Below are 16,325 nucleotides of genomic sequence, written 5' to 3'. Positions count from 1 at the left end.
ATATACTTTTCTAGTCAGTTTGACTAGAAAAGTGCTATATAAAGTCAGTCCATTTACCATTTTTACACGTGTAGACAGGTCTTTATAAAAACTAATACCACCCACCAAAAACGTTTTTACAAATAACAAAGTACACACGGGACCATTTTCAGAAAAGCCTTCATCAAGACAAATACACCACTGAGCCTTGCTTTAAACATGCCATGCGCATAGAGTGGTGCGCATCAGAAAGTACTTTTTTTTATTTCCCTTCAATGTCCCTTTAGGGGCTCTGTATTTTTGGAATCCTATGCTTTAAAAGTATTTCTGCAGAATTAAGAAAGTAATTAAGTATCAGCATCCTGATGGAAATTTTGGTATCATAAACACGCTGATGGTTGTTAACCTTGTTAGGAAAGGGAAATGTTTGCTGTGGTGTAGGTGGACTGAAAACAAACTAAACTGCCACCCTCAGTAGCAGCTCTGGTTTTCTAACAGTCACTGGTAGCAGAATGCGCATTATTTGTTATCAGGAGACGCTACACTGTTATCTTCAGTACTTGCCACATTCATAACCCAATCCATATCCTCTCATCTACCCTGCACTGGGGCTGTGGATTGGTGCATTAATATTTAGGGTATAAATACTTAACCAGTCTTCACCTAGAGCTGACTCGTTTGCCTTCATCTACTTCAAGCATAGTTCAAGCACAGTTTAAGAATGCATGATACTTTTAATATGTGGCATTTTCTTCTGATTCTACTGATTTTATATACATCCAATCAATCAGTTGAACTAATTAACAGCATACTTAACCATTGTTGACTCATTGTGAGGGAGATTTTCACAGCTTGCTGAGGGATAATCATCGACATTACCCCTTACGGACTTTTCATTAAAGACATCAATAAAAAAATTGTACATGGCAAATTAAGAACTGTCAATGCCATTGTTTATAACTCACTTTTTAAGGGAATAATCCATCCCAACTCCTGCATGCTGTACAGGAGTAATGAACTAGTGGTTGATGCACAAGGCAACATGAGAGCATTAATTCAACAATGCTCTGAAGAAAACGATTAATGTTTGAATTTTTTACTGTACAGCTTTTGAGTGTGATGCAATTCAAACATTTTAAGAGGAAATATATCTCTAGACGCTTACACATGTGATTTCCAGTCAGTTTTTTAGAAGCAGTATGCAGCCAGGCCATACACAAGCTGTGTAGGAACTTCCTCTAAAACGTCTATGAATGACTAATTTAAATGTTCTAATATTTTTGCCAAAAACCTAAGACTGGCAACTGAACTGTGTCTGACAATCCATGTGCCCGGATTGTTCCTTCTGTTGAATTAAGTCTGCTTCCTGGGGTGTGTCTGTCTATACAACAGTGTATAAAGTAAATGAGAAAAAATGACTTTTGTAATTAGGCTACTGGAGTTTTCTGCTGTTTGCACAGTGACGCTTCACTTTCATCAACATTTTCATTTAAACATATAGTGGTTACATTGTCTTGCAAAAGTATTCATGAACTTTTACTGTGCATGATTGTGAATTGAATTTAGAAGGATACATGAAATCTGAAAAGTTTCCCTGCTGAGGAAAGGCATCCCTGCAGTCTGCACTGCAAAAATGGCACTAGAAATAAGTAAAATTTTCTTAAAATCAGTGCATTTGTCCTTGATTTAAGCAGGTAAATAAGATGATTTGCCAATGGAATAAGATTTTTGCACTTAAAATAGGAACCGTTCATCTCCATCATCTTATTTCAAGTGCAGGATGTCTAATTATCTTATTTTAGGGGTCAAAATACTCATTCCATTGGCAGATAATCTTATTTACATGCTCAAATCAAGGATAAATACATTAACTTCAAGAACATTTTACTCATTTTTAGATCCGTTTTTGCAGTGTGGTACTACAACCATCATGTTCCACTGTGATAAGGGTATATTCAGGGAACTTAGTAGGGTTTTTTTGTCATACATTTTGCATGTAGGACAAAAACATCAATTTTAGACTAATCTGACAAGAGCACACACAATTATTGTGTCCAATGTCGTGTGGCAAACTGCGAACAGGACTCCCTGTCCTCTTTCGGCTTTCAGATAACACGTTAAACAGTGCTCTACAAGATGTCCACAGCTTGGCGCTGTTTATTTCAAAACCTACCTCTGCTCTTATCTCCCTATATGTTTATCCCCGACTGGTCAGTTTTTGTTTTCTTTGTTTGTCTCATTTGAGAAATATGTTCAAACATAGCGTTGATTCCGTTGATGCCCCTTTATTCATTGTGATAAGATGATAACGAGATAAACATGGCTCTCTGATGACTAAAACGTGACAAGACTGTGAGCTTTCATTGACGAGAATAGACGAAGATGTTAGTGGGTGGCCTGTCAGACGTTCAAAATGCATCTAAACAGTCAGTCAGAAGTTAAAAAGTATGCAATGCTGCTTCAGCTTTGTTTAGTCAGGCTCACCTCCCTCCAACCCTACGAGTTTATTGATTCATTAATTGATCATGATGGCCATTCTACATGTGAGCTTGATCGGAAAGGGATCTATGCACTGACCGGCGTCTAGGGAGACAGGGAGGTCAGTGCAGCCACAAACTAGATAGGAAAAAAATGAAGCAAAGAACTTGAGATAGTTGTATTTTGTAACAATTTTTGACATGCATCCAGTAAAAAGCTCTTGATCACCTTCGGTTTGTCCAAAACTCCACAGCAAGTCTCCAAACTGAATAAACAGAAGAGCTCACACATCACTCCTGTTTTAACATCTTTGCACTGGTTGCTTGTTTATTCTAGAATTCATTTTAAAATCCTTACTTTCAGGGCACAACATGGTCAAGCTTCACTTGAAGTTTGTATTTTTAACAATTCAGCAATATCGAACGGAGTCCTCATGGTTCTAAAAACCTAGTATAGAAATCTGGTGTTTTAATCATGATTAGATGTTTACAATCTCTTTGTTAGGCACATTAAAGGTCCTATATAACTTCACTTATTTAATAACTTACTCCTTGGTCTTTATAATACAGTTTTAAGTGTATTGGAGTTAGGGGGTAAATACAACTGCACACCATGTTGTACAAAATATGAAAATTATGTATAAATTTCTTCCATTTCACAACTAGAAAATCTGAAACAAAAAAGTTTAAACCCAATACAAAGCATCTCAGTGGAACCGAAAGGACAAACTTTAATTTAGGAGGTTTTTTTTTCATCCAAATGTGGCTATGGCAACAAAGAAATAGCAAAATTCACCAACTGCTCCATAAACCTGCATTCATTATAAACCTGGTTTATTAATTTTTAATTTTTGAGTTTTTTGTTGTATATATATATATATATATATATATATATATATATATATATATATATATATATATATATATATATATATATATATATATATATATATATATATATATATATAAAAAAGAGTGGCATAAAATATGCTAAATTTTGTTTTTTGAAATTGCTGAAACAAAGTTCAATGGTTCAAGACAATGCTTCCTTAAAGGGACAGTGTGTAACTAATTTGGCTTTTAATTAGCAAAAATTAAGTATTGCTTTTATAAGTCCATATTTTGGCAAATTCTAAGAACATTACATCAAAATTTAAAGCCTTCTCATAACTTAGACGGCTATGTATTTATAAACTACTAATTCTGTGTACCCACTGGGAGGCGCCGTGTTGCGTTGCTATTTCTGATGCCAGTAACTGAAAAGAGCCAATACGCTTTTTCCTTATCTGTCTTCTATATGAAGATGTGCTGTCGTTGGAGGAGGAGTATAAACAAGCACGACCAAAGATCATTCTATTTCCTATTTTCTGTTGAAATGGAGGACCATACATACTCTTTGCTCAGCAAGAGGGAAGAAAAACTAACCAAGAAAAGAAAAACAAGTTTTAACCGTGACTAAACAAGAGTCTGTATCAGTGCAGCTATTATTACCTTATTGATTCTGCCAATGCACTCTTTTTCAGAATTTTAAATTATGTTACATGGACATATGCTGTCATTTATTATATACTTGTGTGTCTGAAATAAATACCTAAATACCAGGTGGAGATAATTCATGAGGCAGCGGGGATTTTTAAATGGATGCAGTAGCTGCAGACCTTCTGCTGGACAGGTAAGTTAATTCAATGTAACAGTGAAGTTTATTCTGCCGTTGTTTCAGAAACAGGGATGTATAGTCTATGCAGCTACTCTGTCCTCCTGGCAGAGACGGCTCGCTTGTTCGTCTCTCCCTCCCTCTCAGGGAGTATGTGTGTACACAGAGGGGCAGAGGGCTATCAACCCTGTTTAATGTCTGTAGTGCGATGGCAGAAGCGGGTCTCTTTGTTTATTGTCGTGTTTATAGTCGCTTATATTAGACCCCCAATAAGCGACTGCATATTCAGAAACAAGCCCAAAAACCCCGCGACTGACGGAATTTACAAGCAACTTTAAAAAAAAAAAGAAGCAGACTTTGCAACAGTGCCAAAAACCATTTCATATGATGACCGTAGCAATTAACCAGTAGCAGTAGCTTGGTACCATATACATTGACGATGTTTACATCGTCACAATTATGATAGTCCACGGCTTCTGTAGTAGTTATTACGTGCTTAACGGTGAGGTCGTTTGTGATTAATTTAGCGCACCACTAGATGATGTGCTGACGTGAAAATCTTACACACTGTGGCTTTAAGACTTTCCTTTGGGTTGATAGAATCTTCTTACTTTTTCGTCAAGTTTTGAAGACTAAGAAACTAAATTTGGTGTTAATAATTGCTCCCCTTTGAAACGTTATGCAGAACTTGCAAATGTACAAGGCTTTCTTCCACACAGAGAAGAAGCTCACTCACAGCTCTTGAGTTTCTGGCTTCTTTAAGGATTTGTCGCGCTGTCTGGACCTCGTCTCCGTCCTCAGAGCCCTTCAGGACACAAAGCTGCTGCTGTACCCTCACACACAGACGCTCCATCACCTACAAAAAAAAACAAAAAAAAACAAAAGTAAATAGCACTGTTATGACTAATAATTCACATATGCCACTTTTTTTTTCTTTTCTGGAGCGCACATGCAAAGTCAGACCTGTTCAGCAGTGCTGGTGACGAGACCCTGGTGCAGCCTGAGTGCCTGCTTCTGAGAGAACCGCTGCGTCTGGTTGTTTCTGAGCAGTGCACGCTGGATCTGACTCGCACACAGACGCACGAAAATAGAAGCAAGAGGTGTGGTGATGACGGGTGTTTACAAAGCACAGCATCCATGAGACAGGAGACAAGTTCATTTGCATGGTAATAAGGAAACAGAATGTAGTTCCCAAGAAATAGAGAGGAAAGACTTTGATTTGTTTTTCCTGACTCAGCATGATCTCTGGATCATCATCTTTTGCCATATAGAATTATAAGGTTTAGACGAGGTAGAGAGAAACAAAACATTGATTTAGGCACATCTTTATTAGAGATTACCCACAGAATAATGTCACAGCATATGTGACCTAACGTTGCAAGTGACTACAGAAATCCTTCTGACGTGCACTGGTGCACCGATATACTGCTGATCTAGGACTTTCCATGATACTTGCATTGGCTGTCAGGGAAGCAGAGTTTGACATAATGTAAATGACTGCAGCTCACAAGCCCAGAAAGAAGCAAAGTATGTTGATAGCACCAATACCTGACTGAGGGGACACAACTACACCATTCAGAGGTGAAGAAAAATACAAATTCAATTCCTTATTCTGTCTAGGTCCGTTTTCATGCGTGCTATCAAAGCCCTCACAATACTGTCACACATTCACGGATTCCATCAAAATGCCGAATACATTTTCAAAATGAGACCTTACTGCCAAAAAAAACGAATGATTCTGATTATGATTCATTATGCAAAGTACACTGGTCTGCAAAATTATTTTCACTAGGACTGCACAGTATCAGGAACCATGTAATTACTACACTTTTGTTGACTTTGCAATTAAAGTATCACTTTTTACAAATTATTTTCCTTTTTTCTTTATCACCATTTTCATGCACTTTTTATCGATTTTTTTTTTTTTTTTTTTACAAGTTTTGTTCTTTTAATGTCTGTTTTTAGTATGCAGTTATGTGCAGCACTTTGTTTCAGCTGTGGCTGTTTTAAAACGCTTCATAAATAAAGTTTGTACGCTGCCGTACAAACGTGGACATCAAGGGCATTAAACAGACCATCCAATAGGCCAGACATATTGGTACACTGAATTTGGATGTATGGCCCTTGAACCATGATATTCCACCTAATATTGCCTTTTTGCAGTCTTTTGTGATTGCAAATTGCAAATGAGGATGCATGTTGCAAATGATATTGCAATGACGATTTGACATAGAGAGCAGCTCAAATTCTTACAAATTTAACTTTTAAGTGTATTTCTTTAAGATTTAATGTAATAGACTAACACATGGTAGTGCAGCGTTTTTATATGGAAGTTAAATGATATCTAGCATTAAAATTGTGCATGTACCTGTAAGTAAGGAGTGGAACTGTATGTGGTCCCTTTTACTCTGGTAAGGCTAGATAATACCCAGTTTAATCAACTGCCTGTAGAAGTCACCTAATGGGTGAATACATTGCACTGGTGTAAAAAGGAATCTCAATAGAAACACAATTTTTCTCTTAAGGCCTCAGAGAGTGGTTAGAAAACACTACCAGCAGCAGGAAAGTGATAAAGTTGTGGAGAAGTTTAAAGCAGGGTTAGGTTAGAAAACAACATACCAATCTTTGAATGCCTCACAGAGTTCTGTTCAATCCATCATCTAGCAATGGAGAAAGTGTGCACAACTACAAATCTACTAGGACATGAGCAGAACCCGGGAAAGCAAAGCATTAATCAGTAAAGGAACCAAGAGGCCAAGGGTAGCTCTAAGGGTGCGGCAGAGATAGAGAGCTCTAGCGGCAGAGTCTTTTTGACAGGACTATTAGTTCAGACGCTCCACAAATCTCTTCTTTATGGAAGAGAAGAAAGATGAAAGCCATCGTTTAAAGAAAGGTTTAAGAAGTCCTGTATGCAATTTGCCTCGACCCATGTAAGGAACACATGTGTAAGGAAGTGATCTGCTCAGATTAGGCCAAAATTGTTCTGCTTAGTTTTTTTGCCTGCATGCACACTAGTAAACATGACCAAACCGTAACACTGTAATTTCCCCTGAACACAACATTCCTTAGAGGAGACATGGTGGTGGCAGCATCATCCTGTTTGGATGACTTTTAATTCAGCAGAAACTGAGAAAGTCCGACTGAGGATCTGTGGCAAGACTTGGAAACTGATTTTCATCTAATCTGACTGAGCTTGGGCTTTTAAAAAAAGATCATGGCTGAAATTTCAGTGTCTAGACATGTAAAGCTGGTCGGCCTACATCAAAACACTCTCAGGTATACACGTAGCAATACATACTATTGACTGAAAGGGGATGAATAAAAATGCACCACATATTTCAGATTTTTATTTTTTTTTAAATAAAAAGGTCAAACCACGTATCATTTTCCTTCCACTTAACAATTCCCCACTACTGTGTGTCGGTCTGTCAAATAAAGCATCAATGAAATACAGTAATAGAAGAGTTCAAGGGGCATAAATACTAAGGCACCATATGTGAAATGAATATTTATTACACAATGAAACAAATCAGCAATGTTTCAGCCTTTCTAACCTTAGCCAAGGCTTGTTCTGTCTTTTCTGGGGCACCGCGGTACGCCTGAGCGATGTCACAAAGGGGGAGGGGCATGTACTGCAACGTGAAGTTGCTATGTGTTGGAGAGAGAGGGAAGAGACAGAGAAAGAAAGTCACTTTTGTAATAAAAAAAAACAAAACAACAGGATCTTGATGTTAACAAACAAATACGGTCTCTAACTCCTCTCTTACAGATGTCTCCAGGTCCCAAATATGTAAAAAACAAAAAAAAAAACAGCCACATATCTGTGTACGCATAGACAAGTATTGAAACTTTTGCACCTCCACAGATCTGACAGGCACACCAGCCAGAAGACTGATGAAACGCTGTGAAATAGTAAACACTTCAGAGGGATGGTTATCTGCCTTTTGCTTCTGTGGGAGGGATCCGTTTTATGCGGTGGCCCCTTCTCTTCAAAAAGAAAAAAAAAAAAGAAAAATAGTGCTGGTATGTGTCGTATTCGACTTACTGCTCCAGCGCCCTCGCCACATCTTGGAAGCCCACTCCTGTGGTGTTGTTGCGATCCCACGTCACACTCCTGAGGGGGATCAAACAGACAGGAAATAGAGACGGACAGGCTCAAAAAGGAGGAGGAAGTGGATCGGCTGATTTTTACACTGCTCAACTCTCTTACTGTTACAGTAATTGGTTGACTGCGGCTAGACAAAGACATCCAATGAACACACTTGTCTGGATCTGCCTTTTTTCTGCATCAAGGATGTATCAGCAACATCCATGCATTTAACGAGCTTCTGTGAAATATTCCATTTATATCCACTGTATGTCCAACTTTTCATACCACCAGGCAGTTCTTATCCATGTTTCCTTTTTATCCATCCTCCAGCTCTATCTCTCCATCGCCACCCCAACACGTTTTGCCCTAGAAATTCAAATCAGCAAAACCCAAAGCTCTCTCACTCGCTCTCTCCAGGAGGCCTTCCTGTCCCATCCCTTCATATCTGCCTTTCTTTCCTCCCCCATATACATTCCTTCAATCACCCCCCCCCCCCCCACACACACACACACACTGTTGATTTTGTCCTCGTTTGCTGCTTCTGAAGCTTCCATGATTTCTTTTCATACGTGTACTTCCTAGCATCTGAACACACACTCGGCATCATTTCTCTCACTCCTGGGCGTTATAATACACAGCTAGCCTGAAGGACTTTTATTTCCTTCTGATGATTAATCTTTGAATGCCTCAGAGTTCTCAGTGTAATGTTTTATTCCCAACAAGGTAAACCTTCCCTCTGCATCTCTGAAGCAGCTTTTCAGCCTCTCCGAATCACTCCTGCCTTCTTCACTCCACATCTTCATTTTCTTCTTAATGATACTCTTTCATCTTTCTCGACTTACTTCTGTAGGTTTGGATTCTTTGTTCTTCATAGAAAGATCTGTTGGTAATGCTACTGATCCATTTAGAATATACACTGCCAGTCAAAGGTTTGGGCACACCCTTGTCATCCAATGAGCTTCTTTTATTTTTAATTACCCCACAATATGAAGACATCAAAGCTATGGCACAAAATATGTGACATTATGAAGAAAACAAAAAAAATATGAATAGTAAATTTATATTAGCCCGCCTTTAACTGCTGCTTTAAACACTCTTGGCATTGTCTCAATGAGCTTGAGGTTAGTCACCCAAAATGGTTTCCCAACAGTCTTGAAGAAGTTTCAAGAGGTAGGGATAAAAATAAAGACAAAGCATTCAATGAAAAGGTAAAGGTGTGTCCAAACCTTCAGCTTTTAATGTGTAGAAAGATATTATGAAGCACGGACCTGAGTGTTGTATTGATCTGCAGAGCCTTGCTCAGCATCTTGGCCCCGGAGTCCTCCAGGAGGTTGCCGCTCAGGTCAACCTTCCGGAGGCAGGCGTTGGAGCCAAGGGCGTTGACCAGAACTGTTCCCCGATGGCGGAGCCTCGAGTCAGCGAGGGAGAGGGACTGCAGGGCCTGCAAGATTCAAACACAGCATGGAACATTTGGAAAAAATGTTGTAAGGGTTGAAGGATCTGTAAATGATAGCTACAGGCTCTCAGAGAGAACAGCAATGGTATCATCCCTAAACACTTCTTTACCAACAGGGTTAGAATGTGAAAATAGCAGATAACTTATCAAATTTTTAAATTAATACATATGTATTTCAGTTTTTATTAATATTATTTTTATTTGTTTGGTTCAGCTGAAACACTTACAATTAATAATAATAACAGAACATTGTTGATCTCACAATGGAGAAATTCACTTCTGCATCTTAACCCTTCCCCTTGCAGAGCAGTGGGCTGCCACTGTGCAGCACCTGGGGAGCAATCTGGCGTTAAGGGTCTTGCTCAGGGACCCAAAGTGCAGGCTGTGGGGATCTAACCGGGTACTTGCAACCTTCTCAGAGTGCAAGTGCACTGCTCTAACCACTAGGCCACCGCTCCCCTTTAAGAAACTAAGCATATTGTTAACCATTCTTCATCTCCTGCAAGTGTGCTTCTCATGGAAACAGGTTGGCCTGAATATTTCATTGAATGCACAGATAGAAGTAACATAGAAAAAAACAAATACTATACACCCACCACCTGGTAATTTTGACCAGGTGTGGGTAGTGGTTCTGTCATTTCAGTCCATTTCCGGGTCCATTTCAAAATTCGGGTCCTATTCACCAACCCATATCCGACACTAATACTATAACTCTGGTCAATCCTATACTTAATATTTTCTTCAAAATGTTAAGAGTCAAAATAAAAGGCAATTGAACTTCTTGGTTTGTTTGGGATGTTTTTTGATTTGTTCAGATGAACATCTTCGTCCCATCTGCGGCTGGAATTTCCAAGAAACTGGGATGGATATTTTCCAAGGACAATTCTCTGGTGTATTTTGAACCTAACTCGCCACGGACAAACACAAGTTCACGACGAGGATAAAGCATCCCAAAACCCCTTCAGTGGTGCGGTATATGCAGACCAATGCATCAAGGAATGTTCAGACCTTCATAGCGGGGGAACAACCCCAGCTGTTACACAAACGGATGACACAGCACAAAATAGTAGCTCGCTGAGTTCAGACTCAGTGGTTCACCTAAATCTCAAGAAAAAGGGAGCGGGAAGACTGGTGGATCAACAGAGGATTAAAAGAAGCCATCTAGATTAAACATGGAAAAACCCACACTGAAAAGAGGAGCTTGCTTCAGTTCCTGTCTTTCTATTACCTACAGCGCAGATTTCACGCTTCACAAATGACAATAACCCGAACTATGGAGAAGATAGAGTGTTTGGTCAGTAACCTGGCTGACCTCAACGTTCATTTTAGTGTGATATATTGACCACACTTTATAAACCCGATGCTTCTAATCCACAATCTAAAAAGAAAACGTGAATAAGACCAGTTTCCTTTCTACTTGAGGACTGAGGACCATCTTTTTGTTGATTTGGATGTATACTGGACTCATTGTAATGCCAAATAAATAAATAAAAATTACTCTGTAAAATTTTAACAGAAACTTGAAGGTCTAAACTAATTGGATAATTTAATAATTTCACCCACCCTGGCAAAAATCTCTGTCTCATCCAGAGAACAATGATTCCCTAAAACCTGCCCCACCATGTTTTACTGTGGGCATGCTGTTATTTTAGCATTAGGCATTTAAAAAGCTATGTGAACTCTTTCTCATTTTCTTCTTTTTTTAATCACAGGTACTCTTTCAATGACACAGATATCTTACTCATGGATAATTAAAAAGTGAACATGACCCGGTTAAACAATTACTCTAGTACCCATTATGAATGCAGTTTTTGGTCAAGTCACACACATAAGAACACATTTTTAGAACTTGCTCTGTGTTGTTTATATAAACAAAATAATTTGTCAACTCATAAAATGCTATAACTTTATTAAATGCAACTGGCTAGCCATTCCAATTTTTTTTATATTCGATGTCCGAATAATCCGACTAATATTTCATTTTTAAAACAAAGTGCGTTTCAGAAGAAGTGTCTTTCAGATGGATTTGAAGTTTGTGTCGTTATCTCGCGGTGTGTAAAAGGACAGGCTGCCATGCGAAAAACTAGTTTAAAGACACAGTTGCATTGAACATGCTCGTTTACGCCGATCGGCGGCACAGCCCATGGACACAAGCTTTAGTCTGAACTCTGTGAAAGAGCATCGTTGCGAGGTATCCCCGTCAACAGTGGTAAATAATTGAGTAAGCGAGTTGTCATGCAGGATTTGCCGAATGGAGATAAACAGAGAGCCTCTGGGGTCCTCCGGATAGACTGGGAGCGAATGAACCATTCATCAGGCCCGCAGACTACATGACTTGTGAGGATGTTTGTGCTTTGTACGTGTGGCAGGTGGGGGATTGAGCTTAAACAGGCATAAACGAGGACAAGACTTCAGCTCGGTGACAAGTGTGCGTTTCTGGGCGTGCAAAACGTGTGTGTGTGAGGCGACAAATCTGTGAGGCGTGTGTAGGCGTGCATCTGTGCATAACACCACAGAGAATATATCTGCATGTGTATGTGTGTACAATATGTTACATAATGAAACTCACACACTCTTCTTCTTGCACCAAATGAACTAGTTTCTGCAGAATTTCCTCCAGCACCCTGAGGAGGCAAAGACAGGAGGAAAAAAAAACATTCATCATCTGCATCAACTTCACAACCATCTGCACGGCTGCTTCCCACTGCGGTCCGTACCTGCCCTTGATGTTGAAGTTCTTCCCCAACATCAGGTGTCTGAGGGAGGGGTGTCGGGAGAACGCCGGGATCACTGCCAACAAGTCGGCATCCAAACCTGAACCCAAAACGCAAAAAAACAAGCGCGCGCATTAGCCGAGAACAAGTGCGAAGCCAGCAGGACTAAGCTCGGCAGGGTCGATTTCAGATCCTGCTTCAAAGGGGATCTTTAATTACAGCCATGCGAGTGCCAAGAAAATATGAGGAGAGGTTTTAAACTTTGGGAAAATTATTACAAAAGGGGAAAATGAAATGTACTGAATAAATGTGTTTTTGCCACATAAATAAAACAAGTTACAGTATCATTATACCAAGACAACCAGAGTGAAAAGCTGTTTTCACATTACTAAGGTAAAATAGCTGGCCAAACCAACCAGATCCTTTGTGAAAAATAAAATCACAAGATATCTGGGATTTACCACATTATTTAAAGGCGTTTCACCCCCTGGCTGACTACTGCCAGACCTACAAACAAAAAAGGAAATCAAGAAATCCTTTAAACAGATCTTGTTTGACAACATGAAGGAGAATAGGAGGTCTCAAAAGGCAACACATCATGCCGAGAATAAAAAAAAAAAAAAAAAAACATGGAACAGTGCTGAGTTTTTCCAGGAGTGGCAGACTTGTGAAATTTACTACAAAACTGTATTGACCACTAATCCAGGTTGCTGCAAAGCAACCCAGGACGTCTAAAGCTCTGCAGGCCTCCCTTGCCACAGTTAAGGCCAGAGTTCATGATTCAAGAGTAAGAAAGACTGAGCGAAAAGGGTTTCCATGGGGAAGTTCAAGTAAGAACCACTGTTGGGGAACGCTGAACACAGGGGCGTGTTTTACATTTGCCAAACAAAACGACTTGACTATCTGATGTGGTGTATGTAGCCGCGTGACGTGCCGCTTTGCTTCTTCCGTACCTGGGCGGCTTTCTGCGATTGATGGAACCATGAATTCTGCTCTCTACCAGAAAGTCCTGAAGTTTGTGACCTTAAATTTAAGCAGACTTTTGGATTATGAAGACAATGATCTAAAGCACACCAGCGAGTCCACCATGGAAACAAAACCAAGGTGGAGCGGCCCAGTCACACTTTGAACATCAGTCTGATTGAAGTGTTGTGGCATGACCTTAAACAGGCTGTTGACTTTAGAAAACCCTTCAAAGTGGCCAAAACTAAAAGAATTAAAATCTGTTTTAAGAGGGGTAGGTAGTCAAAAATGCCAAAAGACTCATTATTCTTGAGGACCCTTGTTTCCACTAAGTGTGGAGGAACCAGTTATAAGGTTCAGTGGGTAATTACTTTTTCACAAAGGGCCATTATTAAGTGAAATTATCATTTGAAAACTGCTTTTGGTATTCACTCAGGTTTTCGTGGTCAAATATGAAAATTTGTTTAATGATCATGAAACACACGTGTGACAAAAAAGTGGAAACACAAGAAAATATGTAAAGGGGGAAATAGTTTCTCACAGCACAGTAGATGGTGAGCATAAGCTGGAGCACTGACTCATTGTTTATTTTTAACAGGTGTGAACGGCTCACAGAGGCTGTTTTTCTTCCTCGTGGTCCAGCTTTGAAGACAGAGATGTTCAGTCTGCGCAAAAAATTCCAAAAAAAAAAAAAAATTCCCCACTACACGCCAACTCACACCTACTCACCCTTTTTAATGAAATAAAGGAGAAAAAGAGAAAGCGGTAACCATGGTAAAGCGCGTCTGCATCCAACACTAAATTTGCTTCATTCATAGAGCAAAAGAAATCAGTGCAGGAAAAGAGCCCAGATGCTTCAAAAGTGGGCCCGTCTTTTCCCAATTTCCTGCAGCATGATTGGACAGGAAGAGGGACAAAGGCCACTCAGATCACAGGTTTTTGAAAGGAAGTGTTTATTCTAACAAAATAACTCCGGTGATTGATGTCTGTTCAAGGACGTTAAATGGTAGCGACTCATTTTTTTATTTTATTTTTTTGTGGCAAAAGGTTTGCAACTTCATTGATTTAAAAAAGTTAAGTGTATTCGCTGTAACGGTTGCAACATCAAATAATTCACTTTGGTCTCAGCGTGTTGTAGCTTCAAGGTGATGGGGATGTCTTTGGAGTTTTATAAAATTCTAGCCATGATGGCAACATGAAATAGATAGGGGAGAAATCTGCTCTCTGCCCCAAATCTCCTAACTTTGTACATGATATGGATGTGTCCTGAAATGAAATGAGGAAAATTAAAACTGTAGTAAAAAACAACGAAGAAGAAAAAAATAGTTATTTGTGGGGCTCCAATACAGACATCCTACAACACCCTACAATAGCTTATACTCCATGAGCGTTAAAAGTTAAAAGTGCAACCATTATGGTATACTGTTGTGATTTTAGGTGATAGCTTGACACAAAACAGTACATAATTGGGAAGTGAAAAGAACAACATACATGGTTCTCCAATTATCGTTTACAAAACTAAATTCAAATTGTGGTTCATATGTATTAAGCTCCTTTAATTTTGATACCTTTAAAAAAAATCCAGTGCAAGAAGCCTCAGAGATTTTTTTTAAATAACGCTAGTGAAACAAATGGCACCGTGAAGACCAAGGAACACAGCAGACAAGTCAGGGTGGCCCATCTAAACTGACCTGCCGGAGCTGCAGCGCTTCAAAGCTCAGGTGGGAGAATCTGTTGACAGGACAACCATTAATTATGCTCTCCATAACTACATGAAAAAGAAAACCACTGTTGAAATGAAGCCATTAGGAGTCCTGGTTGCAGTGGATCCATGTGGCTCCTCCAGAATAACTAGGGACCCTTTGGCTGCTTCTCTGATTAATGCTGCCGTGTCTTGGCAGGTTTTCATTTGTCCCGTACTCTAATTTCCACTTTTTGTATGGATGGACCAGTATTCCATGAGATGTTCACAGCTTGGGTTATAGCTCTTTAACCCCACCCTGCTTCAAACTTCTCCACGACGGTCCCTCTGATCTGTCTGCGAAGTGCTGTAGTCTTGATGCTGGTTGTTCACCGATGTTCTGCAACAACCCTCTAAGGCACAGGTGTCAAACTCAAGGCCCGCGGGCCAAATCCGGCCCGTCAAGGTAAATAATCCGGCCCTCAAGAGCCAAAAATAATAAAGTAGAGGCATATATCCTTTGAAAGTGTATAAAATGGCTAAATCTGTGCCTCCTGTAAGTGTAACTCACCCCAATATCAACGTTTTTTGCAGATAAACTGTATAAACAGCCTAAGGTTGCTACTTTTATGTTACTGTGCATTTTTTATACTTCTATGTGAACTGGAATGAAATTATGAAATGAAAAGTATCGTCTACACACGTGCAACCGGCCCTTGTAATGACTTCATGACGCCAAAGTGGCCCTATATAGAAATGAGTTTGACACCCCTGCTCTAAGGCTTGCACAGAACAACTTGATTTCCACAGAGATGAAATCACACACAGGGGGACTCTATTGATTAGCTCTGGTTCTTTTGAAGGACACCCGTTGCTCGTTAGGAGAGTTGTTTATTTAGGGGCAACAGTAAAAAGGGGGCCGAGACACCGTGGCTTTCAGATTTTTGCTCTTTCGCATAAAATCTCCCCCCAAAAAAGAGAGAAACATCTACATATGAGGTTGTTACATTAAAAAAAGTTATATTTTATTCAGCCAATTAGCGTCTACACCCACTTGTCCTTACAGGTGACAAGTGTGTGTGGGTTGGGGGGGTGGTGAGAGGCGGGGTAAACGCTGGACAAGTCGGCGGTGTAGTTACAGTTCTAGAGGTATGAATTGTTGTGAAAGCCACATACTTCCGTTTGCACATCACTACCGAGACTGCATTCAAAGCATTTCAATTTAAATCCTCCACACAGTATCTGCAAGTGAAAACCACTGCGGCTGTAACAGAGTGAATAAGTTGGCAGTGTGCAAACAGATAAACGTTT

General features: G+C 39.6%; 1 protein-coding gene across 9 annotated transcripts in view; it reads right to left on the bottom strand.

Moving 5' to 3' along the window:
* carmil3 (capping protein regulator and myosin 1 linker 3) overlaps window positions 1-16,325 on the bottom strand; it is a 136,183-nt gene that overhangs the window by 28,699 nt on the left and 91,159 nt on the right. For all 9 annotated transcript variants that reach the window (XM_036138018.1, XM_036138017.1, XM_021310251.2 and 6 more), the window contains 7 exons: window positions 12,374-12,470; window positions 12,226-12,280; window positions 9,469-9,641; window positions 8,156-8,224; window positions 7,665-7,758; window positions 5,074-5,172; window positions 4,847-4,966 (listed from right to left, as the gene is read on the bottom strand). In XM_036138018.1, coding sequence (XP_035993911.1) covers window positions 4,847-4,966; window positions 5,074-5,172; window positions 7,665-7,758; window positions 8,156-8,224; window positions 9,469-9,641; window positions 12,226-12,280; window positions 12,374-12,470 — 707 coding nt within the window. The remainder of the gene's footprint in view (window positions 1-4,846; window positions 4,967-5,073; window positions 5,173-7,664; window positions 7,759-8,155; window positions 8,225-9,468; window positions 9,642-12,225; window positions 12,281-12,373; window positions 12,471-16,325) is intronic.

This window comes from Fundulus heteroclitus, chromosome 6, assembly GCF_011125445.2.
Source record: "Fundulus heteroclitus isolate FHET01 chromosome 6, MU-UCD_Fhet_4.1, whole genome shotgun sequence".
NCBI lineage: Eukaryota > Metazoa > Chordata > Actinopteri > Cyprinodontiformes > Fundulidae > Fundulus > Fundulus heteroclitus.
Note: the sequence above shows the minus strand (reverse complement) of the source record. Positions and strands in the feature narration are given on the sequence as shown.